Source organism: Octodon degus, unplaced genomic scaffold (genome assembly GCF_000260255.1).
Source record: "Octodon degus isolate 3935 unplaced genomic scaffold, OctDeg1.0 scaffold00023, whole genome shotgun sequence".
Lineage (NCBI taxonomy): Eukaryota > Metazoa > Chordata > Mammalia > Rodentia > Octodontidae > Octodon > Octodon degus.
Window position 1 is genome coordinate 15331375 of NW_004524599.1, and position 14398 is coordinate 15345772.

General features: G+C 51.0%; 1 protein-coding gene across 1 annotated transcript in view; it reads left to right on the forward strand.

Moving 5' to 3' along the window:
* Slc22a23 (solute carrier family 22 member 23) overlaps positions 1 to 14398 on the forward strand; it is a 162269-nt gene that overhangs the window by 28132 nt on the left and 119739 nt on the right. The window contains exons 4-5 of the mRNA XM_012514052.2: positions 6495 to 6598; positions 12368 to 12522. Of these exons, the coding sequence (XP_012369506.1) occupies positions 6495 to 6598; positions 12368 to 12522 (259 nt within the window). The remainder of the gene's footprint in view (positions 1 to 6494; positions 6599 to 12367; positions 12523 to 14398) is intronic.

The window sequence follows — 14398 nt, forward strand, 5'->3', positions numbered from 1 at the left end:
GAACTGCAAGAAAATTTCCCCTGAAGTTTTCTCTCTCTGTCTCTCTGTCTCTGTCTCTGTCTCTGTCTCTGTCTCTCTCTCTCTCTCTCTCTCTCCCTCCCTCCCTCCCTCCCTCCCTCCCTCCCTTCCGTATTTATTTAGAGAATCTATCTTACCATGTTATCAGGGCTGCCCCAAACTCCCAGGCTCAAATGATCCCCTTGCCTCAGCCTCTGGAGTAGCTAGGACAGCAGGTGTGTACCACTGGCCTGGGTCTGTTTTATTGTTAGTTTTCCAGCTATTGACTCCCAGCTGTTTTCAAATGAAGCTTCCTCTGAGCCTAATTTCTTAGGTTGTATAAGAATACACACTCCTGAAAAGGTGAGAACGTTTTGTCTCTGTTGGTTTATTTTTTGTAACGCTTTTGCCTATTCCCACCGTCCATTTTGAGAGTTGTTCTCTCAGTTTAGAGTTCATAGATTAGTTATAGAGAGTTTGCAGAAGTCAAAGTACAGAATGGGTGATGAAGTTCGGCTTTTTTATTTATTTTACTTGTTTATTTTGTTTATTGGTATATGTCTGCCGCACATGATTATTTGCATTCCCTGCATGGCGTTGGTTCCTGTACATGATTCTAGGCTCACCTAGGATATTTTAGAACATCTTCCGATTTTCTGTGCATACATAAACATCTCTTGTATTCTGTGCCTTTTCCTTCTGAGGATTCATTCAATTGTGAGCATTTTCTGAGTTGTTGTTTGTGGAAAGCAAGCTTTTGGTCACAGTGCACATGCGGAGCTCCTGCAAGGCCCCAGCCAGTGGGCACCACTGCCAGGCTCTGCGGGCCCGCCGGTCACTCCTTCGGGAACAGAAAGCATCGCTGGAGTGAAGGGTGGACACTTGTGAGAGTGGCGTGCTGCGTGCTGTCAGGTGCCGTCCCGAAGCACAGCCCGCTCACCTTTGTCTCGGTTACTCTTCTCTCGTTGCTGGGACAAATACCCGACACCCAAAATGAAGGGAGGAAAGGCTTATTTAGCTCACAGTTACTGGAGGTTTCAGGCCATATGCAGCTGGCTCCCAGGCAGAGCGGCACATGGCAGAGGGCAACATTTCGTGCTGGCGGCGGCAAAGAGCAGAGAGCAAACTGGAGGGACAGCAGCGACAGCGGCTGCAGAGAGCAAGTCTTTCTCCCTTCAGTTGCATTCAGGCACCCGCCCCAGGCTGCGAGTAGCACTCACACCCGTAATGCCAGCAGCCTTTACACCCATAATCCCAGCAGCACTCACACCCATAATCCCAGCAGCACTCACACCCATAATCCTAGCGCATAATGAGTTAATCACAAACTCTAGAAGTTCACCCCATGACTGCATGAGGCTTTGGGGGACAACTAGACACAAACCATAACAACCTTCTTTGTCTAGGTTTGCAACTACTTCTCTTTCCTGCATCTTTGGCAAAGTTTCAAAATTTATCTTTATAAACCAAAATATTATGGCTGGATTTTTTATTAACAGAATCAAACATTTTCTGGGTTTTAAAAAATCATTTATAACTCCTATTTTGTCAGTTGTCTGGGTGTTTAACCCATTTCTGGTTGGAATATTACTCTCTATTGATGAAAACATATATTTCAGAAAAAAATAAGTGAATACTTGTTAACTTTTTAGGTAAATCTTCATAATTTTGTTTATGGCATTAAAGTGTTAAAAAAAAAATCCGCCAGCCTGTTCTGCGGTGGCTCCCCCAGCCCTTGGCTTTATCCATACAAATTCCATCTCCACAATCACAGACTCTCCTTCTGCCCACAGTTTTTAATGATTCTTATTTTACACTTTATTTTCATTAGTATTGAAAGCTGTTTTGCTTTTCTCTCATTTATTTTCCAGTCTTCTGTAGAAATTCCATTAGTTTGATGAATATCTTATACTTTCATAAAAATCAACCAGTTTGCTTTTCTTTTAAAACAATATGAATTGTGTTTCTGGTAGTCTGTCCTTAGAATGTACAAGTAAAAAAAAATAATAATTATCTACCCCACTTTTTGTAGCTTCTGCCTGCATTTTTTGTGTCCCCCCTCCTTTTTTATGTATTTGGTACAGGGTCTCACTGTGCAGCTTGGGCTCATAGTGATCCTCCTGTCTCAGCCTCCCCAGCACTGGGATTACAGGTGTGGGCCACCACACCTAGTCTTAGTACCCAGCTCAGTGTGCCCAGGGGTGAGGCCAGTATGCCATGTGGTGCCGGATATTGAACCCTGGTCCCTGCGCTTGCTCAAGCAGGTACTTAATCCGCTGTCTCAGTGGCCCTCTTCTTCACCTTTTTAACAGACTGTAGTAACCAGCACGTAGTGTGTGGACAGCCTCTCCGGAGCCTTTGCCTCTCCACTCCATCTTGGCTCAGCGCTTCTGGGGGCATCCGTGGGGGGCACTCCTGACAGGAAGGCCAAGCGGGGAGCCTAAGATTATGAAATGGGGCGTGACCCGAGTGCTTCGTGCTCTTGTTAAACCTGTTGATGAAGTGTTACCTATCATGCTGGCTGCAGGACTGTTGCCATTGTTCTCTCAGGAATGGCCTTGAGGGGCCTGGAATTAAGTAAGGAGACTCATGTATCAGTTGAGGAGAACAATCGTGCTGACATGGCCTGAACCCCGCCTCGGATCGCCACCCCAGAGCAGCTTCATCAGGGCATGAGTTTTGATTTCCACACAGCAGGAACCACCCTGGGTATTCCAGGGATAGGGATTGAATACGGGGAAACAGGACTCACCAAGTTGCTGGGGCAGCTGCATGCAGGACCACTGGATGAATTCCCAGGGCAGTGCCCCAGAACCAGCCTTCCAGTGTCTCTGCTGGGTTTACAGGAATTGGGGAGTCACTCCCCCAGCCCCTGGCTCTGAGATCCTACTTCCTTAGCCACTGAGATATCTGTTGGCCCCAACCCAACCCAGCCTCTGCCAGATCTGGCCAGAAAGACCGATGGCCCCTTTACCCATGTCCACACTCTTCCTGATCCAGGTCAGCCCAGAAACTAGATTTGGGTTCGAGCCTGACAGTTGCTTTGAAGTCAGACTCTAAAGCATGTATGAAACCTGTCCCGTAAAAGCTTCTAGAAGTGGGCCTTCCAGCCCTCAGTGCAAGGGCATACGCCTGCAGCTGGAGGCCGGGTGATCCCTGACGCCTGTCACACCTGCGCCACCTAGGTTGCCCCTCGAATCGATCAAGCACGGGAGTGAGTGGTCAGCATGTACTGGAACAGCCAAACCTGCCGGAGTGGTGGCTGACGTGATGGGGAGAGAAGAGAGGGTTGGAAAATACGGGTGGCCTGGGTGAGGCCGGAGCCAAAACCCATTACATCGAGTCTTTGTTTTGTACTTTTTACACTACACCTGTCAGTGTATTTTATATTTTAAAAAGTCCCAGAGCCTTTGCCTCTTGGATAACCAGTTGCCACATCGCATCTGTAGTAACAGGAGTGGCCTTAAGAGCCTACGTCTCCCAGTTTCCTCATACTTTTGAGTTCTTCAGGGGAGTGCTTTGCATGATAACATTCTGTTGGAACCTATTTTATTTTCTTGGTACATTTTTGTCAATCCCAGAAGTGGAAGTCAAACAAGGAAGCCAGCTTAGCAGGCCACCCCAGCCCGACCCCTCGCAGCCAGATGGAATGCACCTGTGGGTGGCCCTGGTTGGCATTGGAAGGCTGGTGTCTTAGGCGGATCCCTTATCTTGCTAAGCCTGCTGGGGCCTCCCACTCACTTTGTTGATTCATATATGCTGAACTTTGTCACATCTGATTGGGAGGGCTTAGGATGCTTGGTGGCCGCCTTGCCCTGGAGTCCCTGGTTTGTGCCAGCCCAGTACAGGTGGCTGCCCACAGGCTGAGATCAGAGGGGCCAGCCAGCATTGTCCCCAGGCTTCCTTCCTCCTGATTGTGGACGGGGCCCAGTCTCTTAAACTGTTTTAATTTTCCACTCTCGCCTTGTTAATTGCTAGGGTCTCATGGGGATGACCACTGAGGAACAACGAGGTTGGATCTTGGCTGGGCAAGGCCAAGTGTGACAGTTCTTTGGGCAGCCGAGCTCGTACAGTATTGGCCATTTCTCCCACTCCCTGGAATGCTTTTATTAAAATCTTGAGTCTCTTGGACACTTAATAAAGACATAAATTATGTCTTTGCTCATTTAATCTCAATTAACTAACTCATCAGCAGGAAGGCTTGGCAGACACGTGAAGGTGTGTGAAGGCAGAGTGGAAGACAGAGACGGCAGCTGGCATGCTCTCCCCGCCGCGGCCTGGGGGTGGGGCCTGCTGCTCTTGCCGATGGTGTGCCAGGCTGGGGTGCACACAGGTGCGATGGGTGCTCAGAGGCGCACGCGTGCCCCTCTCCCAGACTGTCAGCTGAGCCAGGACACAGAGTGAAGGTACACAACTGTTCCTGAAGATGCTGGAGTGTGTGTTTTAAAGCGACTCTTCATTCCTGAAGCTAGTGGTTAATCGCACAGCAAAGGGTATTTATTACTAAAATTCATGTCCGCAAGCCTCGGTTACCCAGCTTGTCCGCAGGAGCACACGCAAGCTGTCTTCAGCCTCTCAGTCCGGAGCTTGCAGCTCGCAACAGCGGGTTGGGTTTCACGTGGGGTTTGAGCTTCTCCCTGCTCTGCAGAGTTGTTTCAGCCCTGCCCAAGACAGCAGAGTTCCCAGGCCTTGTCCTCACAGTGGCAGGGACGGGGAGACAGGACCTCCAGAGGTCCCTGGAAGCAAGGAAAGTCACCTGGCTGGCTCACTGCTCTGTAGCTCCCCACAAGGCCCAAGAATTTGCTTCTCTCACTGTTCCCAGGTTCTGCAGCTGCTCTGCCTCCTGTGCTGTGGAGCACTGCTGAGAACCTGCAGTGGGCACTGCAGGGGGTTATCTGAGCTCTCCTGAGATCCTGTGCAGCCAGCCGTACCCTTGTCCCACACGTGGGAGCAAACCTGAGCCTTACTGGTCCGCTTCGCTCACACTCCTTGGTCGCTTTCTTCCCAGCCTGGCAGTTCAGACCCCTCTGGAGCCAGATGGGGTAGAGTAGATCCCTTTCTCAGGTCTCTGGGAACGTAGGCTTCCTGGGGCACCCACTGCCAAGTACAGTTAGGAGTCGGGGGCAGGAGCCGGAACAGCATGAGACCAGCTCCCTCCCACTCTGTGCAGGCCCAGGATGCAACCTTGGCTTTACCCACCTCCCACTGAAGCAGAGACCCACGGCTCTGCCTGGCTTCTTAGAAGTTTGCCCTGATCTTACCAGGTGTCTTGCATTCCACTCTGGGCCTCAAAGTGGACTGGGTGGGGTGGAGCAGGAAGACAGAGCTGGATCAGGCCCCAGCCCTACCTGGGCCCCAGCGCCCTCTGTGCCCACAGCACCTGGACCGCCTCTTGCTCTGGATCCCCACCCACCTCATCACAGTGTAGCCATCAACCCACGCCACCAGCTGGCCTCCCGGACCCAGAGTTGAAAGCACCAACTGCAGGCTTAGCCACTTCCTTCCCCACAGGAGGGTGTCCTCAGCAGAGGGCAGGCATGGCACCGAGGGCAAGGTGGGTGCTGCCCTCTCTGAGTGCCAGCCAGTGAGAACTCCCAACCCAGCAGAGAGCTTTGCAGACTTGAGTGGCTGGGCACACACGGGCACATGCCACCAAGAAAGATCAGCACAGGTTTCCCTCTTATTACTACAAAGGGAGATGATAGTGGAGGACTGTTTCAATTTTCCTTATTAAATAATACATTTTAACTGTGCAAAAGAAGGTGCATTGGCTTTCTCTTCAAGTAGCCGGTTCAATTTATGTTGCAAAACACAAGTAGCATTCAGAAGGAAAAACAATAATTTTCCAGTTCCTCTTCCAACAGTCACTGTTAGCTCCTGCCTTTGTTATTAAGACTGTCATTTGCGGGCCGGGGAGATGGCTCAGTAGAATAAGTGCTTCCCTGGCAAGCGCAAGGGCCCGAGTTCAATCCCCAGTTCTACCAAAAAAAAAAAAAAAAAAAAAAAAAAAAGACTGTCATTTGGGGGGTGTTGTAAGATGAAGGTGCCAGAGCACCTCTCTCTTGCTTCTGGCCTTGTAACACCCAGTGCAGAAGGCTGGCAGGGCTGCTTCTCCACCTGGGAGGTACAGCAGCTGCGCTGGATAGGAGGGGCTGCTGGGCATCGGGGGGGCAGAGATGCCCATCTCTGGCTGTCCCCTGCGCCTCCCTTTCCTGTGGTGGTTGGGACAGAAGGAACACACACCACAGGTTTCACGTGCCCTTCCTTCAGGACCAAGACGATGTGTTCTAGAACAAAGTGCCACATTTCAGTTTGTGAGCAAATGATACTTCTCGTTGGATTTTCTGAAACATTACAAGGCTTTCAACAGGCTGCGTGACGCAGCCCAGGGGACAGTGCCATGGTCCTCGCAGGAATACTGTGCTCCCCTCGTGGTTGTGTACGACTCACGCTGTTTATATGTCTCTCTGATTTATTTTCTATTTGCCCCTCTCTAGTGGGATCTTGTGTGTGACAATGCCTGGAAGGTCCATATCGCTAAGTTCTCCTTACTGGTTGGATTAATCTTTGGCTACCTAATAACTGGATGCATTGCGGACTGGTGAGTACCCACACGCACTAGAGACCCTTTGGGAGCCACCCATGCTTTGGCTGGCTAGAGACGTGGCCCGTGGTCGCATACACTACTCCTCGTTTTTCTATCCCGGTATTGGGGCCAGAACTGAAAGCTGAAGCTACTGCCTGGACAATGCAGAGCTAAAAGAATCGGTCAGTACACATAACAGACCATTTGGGTGTGAAAATTTCAATATGTACCCTTTTTCCAAGTCAAAACCAGCCTGCGACCTAATCTAGCGCTGACTTTAGATGTGCAGGAAGAGCATGAGCTCTCAAGTGCGGGCCTCCGTGGGCTGGAGCTGCGTGGTGGATGCGCCAGCTGCGTGACTAACCGTGAGCGCTGGGTGGATGGGGCGCAGCGGCGCGCACCTGTACTCCCAGCAGGAGACTGAGGCTCAAGAGCACTGCAGCTAAGGAGTGTGAGGTCTGCTTGGTCCCATGCAGCTCTCCGTGTTCCTGGGGGAAAACGGCGACAGGATCAAGAGACAAAGACAAGGGATAAAAGCTGGAGTCAGGTGGGGCCCGCTCTCTCTGGATGGCAGGAAAGGAACTGAACAACCTCGGTAGGGATGTTTATTTATGCATTTGTCCAAGTTAATAGCAGGAGACACAGGGTTGCCTAGTGACTAATGACTGGAATTGTCTCAGGCAAAGTGTTTTAGGGCCACATGCATTTTAGAGATAGTCCTTGCCTTGGCAGGAGATGCCTCTCCCAGGCGTATGGGGAGGGGATGTTGGAGGATACCAGCATTTGGGCAAACCATGGGCATTGCAGACAGGGACGGGTGGGGATGAGAGGTGGCCATCAGTACACGTTCTTGGGTGGGGGAGGCGGTGCCTACGGCAGGGAATGGGGAGCTGGAGAAGAGTGGCCAAGTTAGTAATGACAGTGATGATGACATTGTTAGCATCTGGCGCTTGCTAGTTGCTGTGTACCAGGCACGGTGACAGAGAGTCCCATACCTCAGGCCCATCCTCAGTTGCCCGTTAGGTAGGTGCTGTTACACCTCCATTTCCTCGTTGAAAACCCAAGGCACGGAGGCGTAAGTAAACTCCAAGCTCACCCAACTTTAAACAGGGTTCAAGTCTTGAACCCAGGCTACATGGCTCTAGAGCCCGGCACCACAGTGCTCGCCCTTATGGCATTCAGTGATCAGAAGGACACCCCGCAGCTGTGCCCTGCAGGGACACAGCTGCCTGGGGAGCGGGGTGCCCAGCTGGAGGAGTGGCATTACTGATCCCCCATCCTCCCTCTCAGGGGAATCCTTTTTGCTCTCGCTGTGCTGTGAATCAGCACATCCTAGGCCTAATGACTGTGCTTCTGCAAGGCCCTGTGTACCCTGGCTACCTGTGAAGGCTGACTAAGGTCCAGCCGGGTGTGTTGGGGCAGGGGGCGGGGTAGTAAGGCTTCCAAGGCCTCTGGAAGTGGTGGAAGTTTCTTCGCAGAAGCTTCTGTCTGCTTGGGAGTTCCTTGCACTAACGGATAATGTGATTTCCTGTGTACCCAGAGTCTGCCAAGTCATCATTTGTAAGGGCTTCCTCGGGACCCATGCCCTGCAGACAGGAGTGGAGAAGCTGCCAGGGACCCCTGGAGACCTACTCTGGGGCCCCTTTGGCTTTTTGAGTTAGTTTGTTTTTTTTCAGAGTAGAAGGTAGAATTAATTTCCCAGAAATCTGCATTAAAATAAATTAGACATGCATACAAATTTGACCTCTGTCACCATCTTCCTGAAACATGCAGACTTGATAGAACTTTCAGTGTCCTCATTCTGTAAGTGATTTAGTAGGAAGTCAGTCAGGGTTCTGCTTTGAACCAGGCTGTGCAGGCGTGTGTTCCTTCAGGGCTGCTGGGTGATGCCTTACTCCTGCACGGACACACCAAGTGGCCTCTCTGATCAGCCGCAGATCCGGGAAAGCCTGGAGAACTGGGGTCCTGCTTTGGGAGTCCCCAGGAATCACACTGCCACCACACTGAGCTGCAGCCACTTTTCCCAGCTCCATGTGGAGTGGGCCAGCAGGCGGGCTCAGCAGCCCCAGCGGCCCTGCTGGCTTTGGACATTCTGAGTGGCCCTCTTTCAGTTTGGAAGTTCGGTATTTTCCACCTCTAATTTTTTTTCATGTTTTGTTTTGAGGGTTTTATTTTTTTTAGCTGGCATTTTACTGCTTGCTTAGAAGGAAACAAGCCCATGGAAGGGAACCCCAGACCTCAGCAGGGAGGTAGTTTCCTGGGTGCAGTGGGGAAGTGGGCCAGAGTCAGAGGGTAAGAGTTCTGTGGCTGCAGTCACCGAGTGTGAACGTTTAAGTCACACTGCTTTCTTTTGATAGCTGTTTCCAGCTCAGGCTTTGGGGAGGCCAATGAGGTATTGCTAAGTAGCGCAGCGGGAAGATGGTGGGACAGACGTGGAGCTCGTGCCCTCCCACGTGTGCGCCCTCAAGGATTATGCTGCCTCGGTAGTGACAAGGGTGGGTCGCAGCCAAGGGCCCCTTGTCTGCAGCTCCAGGTGGCCAGTGCAGGACAGAAAGCTGCAGTCTTAGGGAAGGTGCAGGGAGCTCTTCAGGGAAGGGGCGACCCAATGGCGGCCCCCCAGCAGCTCCCCTCTGTGGCCAGTGACGGTCTCTTCTCGAGCTCCTTGCTGTTGAGAGCTTGAGCCTTGTCTCTTGAAGGTTTTCTTCCTGCTTGACCTCTCTGCAAATAATCCCTTTATGCAAATCTCCACCAGTGACTAAGTCGTCCTCAAGCGGCTGTTTGCTGCCGAGACCCCTTATGAGTGCCTGGTGGCTGCAGTCCCTGATCACTGCAGGCTCTGGGGCTTCAGCAGCACAGTTAACCACCTGACAGTCCTGTGGGTCCCAAGCCCTCAGGGGTCTCCCTAGCTTGATGCCAGGGCTCTCCTGTCTGCAAGCTCGCTCTGAGACAGGCCTTTCCTTGCATCCCCAGCTCTTGGGCTGGCTGTGTCCTGTGGCTCATGACCCCTCCCTCTCCGCCTACCTCACACCCTCCCCGTTGCCCTCAGCCAAGGCGGTGGGACTCACCTGCAGGACACCTCATCTCCAGGTCCTTAACCTTAACCTACCTGCAGATTAGGACACGGACACCTTTGGGGCCTGTTACTATGCCTGCCACACGTTGTGAGTAATCACGCCTCGCTTGGCAGACTGAAGAGCAAGACTTTTGTCATCTCTGAGGGGACGTCACTCTGGAGAGCCATCGCATGCGAACCCTCCGAGGCTTCAGCTTATAGTAAATGCTTGCCAAGTCGCCCAACACGTCTGCGCTCCACCACCATAGCGCTGCTAGGGGCTCCCAGGAAAAGGAACACAGGCTCCTTCGAGCTAGATTCATCTGTCCCAAGACCATGTCTTTCCGAAGAGGTTTGAGCGTGGATTTAAAACCAGGGCACTGCAACTTCAAAGAGCTCACTGGCCCCGCAGTCCCTGATAAGAAGGTTTACTTACCGATTTCAGCAGTTACTTGGGAGCAGGGACTTGGAATGGCTTGTATAAGATTAAAAAACTTCAAGCATCTTTTCTAAAAAGTATCAGAACACCGCAAACCACCTGTGGCCAACATCAGGGATGTCAAAGTGCAGGAAGGAAGGGAGCTAAACGTTAGGTACCTCGGGCTGGGGGTTGTGTCACTCTGTCTGCCGTCTGCTGTTATGAAGGCCTCAGGAAACCTGCGAAGGAGCCTACTTAGCACCATTGTACAGATGAGGAAGGAAAGGCCAGTAAAAGTGGGTGTCAGGTTTCTTGTTTTCCTTCATTTTAGGAGAACACTAAGTCACATAAATTTATATCTGTAAATGAGCTGGATATGGACAGAGCCATCCAGTGAGGTTGCCCTGGAGGGGCTTCCTGAACACAGCAAGGCGAGGGGGAGCAAAGAGCGCGACCTCCACCTCAGGGCACTGATTCTCGTGGCCACGGCGCTCGTAGCCGTGGCCTCACCACCCAACGCCAGTGTGGCTGGCAGAGGTTTGGAAAGTTCCGGAGGAAATGCCGCTGGGGGGTTTCTCTCCTACATTTTCTTAAAATGGCAGCCATCCCCTTCATGGAGTAAGGCATGCTGGTTATTAGTCTTTTTTTTTTTTTTTTTTTTTTTTTGAAAGAAGATTCATTGAGAGATTATTCATATACCATAAAACCCATTTAAAGCACACAACTCTGAGTTTTAGTGTGTCCACAGGACTATGCCACCTTCTCCCACTCTGAGTTGGAAGCGTTTCCATTCCTTCAAAATGATGCTTATGCGGGGCTGGTGAGATAGCTCAGCAGACTAAGCATCTGCTTAGGCAAGTGCGGGGACGAGGGTTCGATCCCTGGCACCGCCTGCCACGCAGGCCCCAACCCAGGGCATGCTGAGCCGGCCACCAAGACCAGGCATGGTGGCACACACCTGTAATTCCAGCTCTGGCGAGACTGAAAACAGGAGGATCACTACGAGTCTGAACTGTGTTGTGAGACCCTGTACCAAACACATAAATTAAAAAATAAATAAATCAGCTGACCAGATAGCTCAGCAGACTAAAGTGCCTGCTTAGGCAGAGCATAGCAGCCAGGGCTCGATCCCCATGCCTACCACGCCAGCCCCACCCCTGGGGGAACTCTGAGATGACAATTGAGACTGGGCGTGGTGGCACATGCCTGTAATCCCAGCGCTTGGGAGGATGAAAACATGAGGATCACTATGAGTCCGATCTGTGTAGTGACACCCTGTAGACCCTGTGCTAAATGGCAAGTGCAGACCGACCTTGAGTTTCAGGAGAGCTGCCTTTTCCAGACATCTGCTTTGTGTGTAGATGCCCGCCCGTTACACCATTCAGCTAGCTTACGTGGTGTTCAGGGCACTGAGCCTGTGTTTCTGTGCCCCTTTCTCTGGTCTCTGTCTTGGCAAATATCATCCAGTCCTTCCCCATTATTCTGGGCCTTCACTTGCAGTCACAGCCAATTGATATGTAAAAGTTTATGAGTTTTGCCATGCCTTTATTGTGAATGAGATAATAAAGAGAAAGTTCGTGTGGGGGTGGCGAGCAAGTGGCTTCCCCATGCTTTGGACGCCACTGCCCTGCCAGCCTCCCACAAGCACATTAGCCCCACCGGTCCCCTCCTTGCCTGGCCCAGGTGGTAGTCTGTGAATTCGGAGAGACTATTGTCCTCCGGGGGGCTTTTCCCTAAGCGTGCTGGCAGCTCCACACCAGTTATTTAAAGTTCTGGTTGGGTGTCTTGCGACCCTTGCAAACCACTGCTCGTCCTGTAGTGCACACACTGGCGGCTGCCTGGGGATCGGGTACCTGTCTTAGAGAGCACCGTGGAGAACGGAGGCAGAGCTGCTCCACCTCGTGCCCTTGCTGGCTCTCCGTCCAGTTCCAAAGATCAGCCATTTCTTAGAACAATTGATGCTGAGCGTACCTAGCTTTGTGTCTGGGGAGTCATTCTGAGTCCTGTCCTTGCTGCGTTGGTCACCCTGTTTAGACTCAGAAACAGACTCGCAGCAGAAATCGGGTTCATGCCTCAGTTCTCTTACCCACTGCTGTTTGGTCCCTGCTCCCTTGGCTCCAGGGCTTGGGCTAAATGTTCCTCTTTCTGCCCCAGCCATTGGTCTGGGGGCTAGGAAAGTGGGTCTAGACAGTGTGAAGACCTCCCTTCCACACGTTTTCAACCCACACAGAGCAGCTGCTGGAGACGGGGGTTTTGGCATCTATCGCTGCCATCTTCCCTAACCATGATGCCCACTGTCCTTCTCCATCTGCAGGGTTGGCCGCCGGCCTGTGCTGCTGTTTTCTGTCATCTTCATTCTGATCTTCGGACTGACCGTGGCACTCTCAGTGAACGTGACAATGTTCAGCACACTCAGGTTCTTTGAAGGATTTTGCCTGGCTGGAATAATTCTCACCTTGTATGCGATACGTAAGTAGGAATCTTCATACCTGTCTTATAAAAATTGGCTAAATTGCACTCGCCTTGGGTGTTTTGGATAAGACTCTGCAGGCGCTGATTTTTGGGGCAGCGGTTTTTTTGGGGTTTTTTTGTTTTGTTTTGTTTTGTTTTGTTTTTGAACGCCTACTTTAGAGGGCTGGATGATTGTGCAAGGATTTGAGGCAACACCTTCGAACGTTTATTTAGTTTTTACCTCTAGCTTGGGCTCAGTGTGCAACAAGGGCCACGTCAGGTCGCATATGTCCTGGAACTGGGATCAGCCCAGAGCAGATGTGGAGGGGTGTGTGCGTTCCTGCAGATTTCCCGCACTGATAGCCTGTGTACTTTGGAATCCAGGACGTACCTGGGAATCCCCATGCTCAGGTCTGCATGAGTCAGCTCAATTCCTGTCACTGTGTGATCTGTCTGAGACTGTGGATGCTTCATGAGCTTGTATTTTTTTCTTACGACCATACCGAGTCCAAATTGTCTGCATTTCCATGTGCCTGTAGGTGGTCATCTTGGACGCTAAACATTAATCCTAGATGAACAGAAGACATGGCTGGGTGGTGCTTGTTCTCATTTAAAGAAAGAAGAATGGATGCAGTGCACTTGCTTCCACTGATGGTCATGTTGTTGACCATACTAGCTCTGCTATCAAATATGCTTTGTTTCCTTTATTTGTCGTTGATTTTCTGGAAGACAACCACATCCCATAAAGAGCAGAGTTTCAGGCATGGGGGTTTCAATTACTAGCCTTTTCCAGTTGCCACACAGAAAGAGCTTTGGGTACACTGTGTGATAACTTACGATGTGGTTGGTCCTTCTCCATTTAACATGGTAGATAAAAAATTAGGTATAGACTATGTAGCAATTTCTAGCATGATAAAATAAGAATAGTTCTAATTCTCTTAAATTTACCTGTTAGGTTCTTTAGGTAACCTAAAGTTTTCTTCCACTAGAAATATAACCCCGCATGGCATGGATTTTTTAGCCATAAGGAAAAACCAGGCATGAAAAGAAATCTATGTTTCTAAGTCCATAGTTTGTAACCTGATCTCTTATTCTAATATTTAACTGAACTACACTGTTTTTTCCAGTGTATTTGTGTTTATGTTGGAGAAACACATATGGGACAACTCTCTTGTCCTTTAGAGGGTTCTTGTGTGACAAAATTCATTGGTTGAAATGATGGTGTTTGGGACTTCGTTTCTTTGAAGAAACAGCACAGGTATTGGGCTTGAGCCTGGTGGTCCCCATGGCCCCAGCCCTGCTGGCCTGTGCAGTGCAGCAGGCTCTCGGCTCCAAGGAGACAAGAGTTCTCCATGGGGCTTCTGCTCCAGGCTCCCACCCTGGCAGGCTGACAAGTTCTGGTTGTCCCAGAAGGATGGCAATCTGGTCCTTCCACAGGGCCTGCCACCAGAGGGGACAGCTGTGCACACAGGCACGCGGTGACAGGACTGCTCCCGCTGCCACCCCTCACCCAGTCAACACAGCGCTCAGGGAAACTTGCCCGAGAGCAAAGATGCCGTGTTCTTTTTGCCTTGGATGCCAAGTGCTAGTGATTGGGTGAGGTGCCAGAGGACTGGGCATCTTTGAGGACGCTTGAGGACTGAATCTGTTGCCGTGTCTGCCGGGGCTGAGGCAAGAGGGTGGGATAAGGAGCGGCTGCCTGTGCTGGTGGGCATTTGCTGCCTGCAGACACTGTCCTCGAGTTAAGCCAGGCCAGGTGTGAGCTGGCCTTGTTTCTGCCGTACTTGAATTACCGTACCTGCTTGTGTTGTGACATCGTCATACCTGAGGCCATGTGAAACCTATTGCTGCTAAAACATGAAGCCAAAGATGTTTTTTCATTAGATGATGTGAT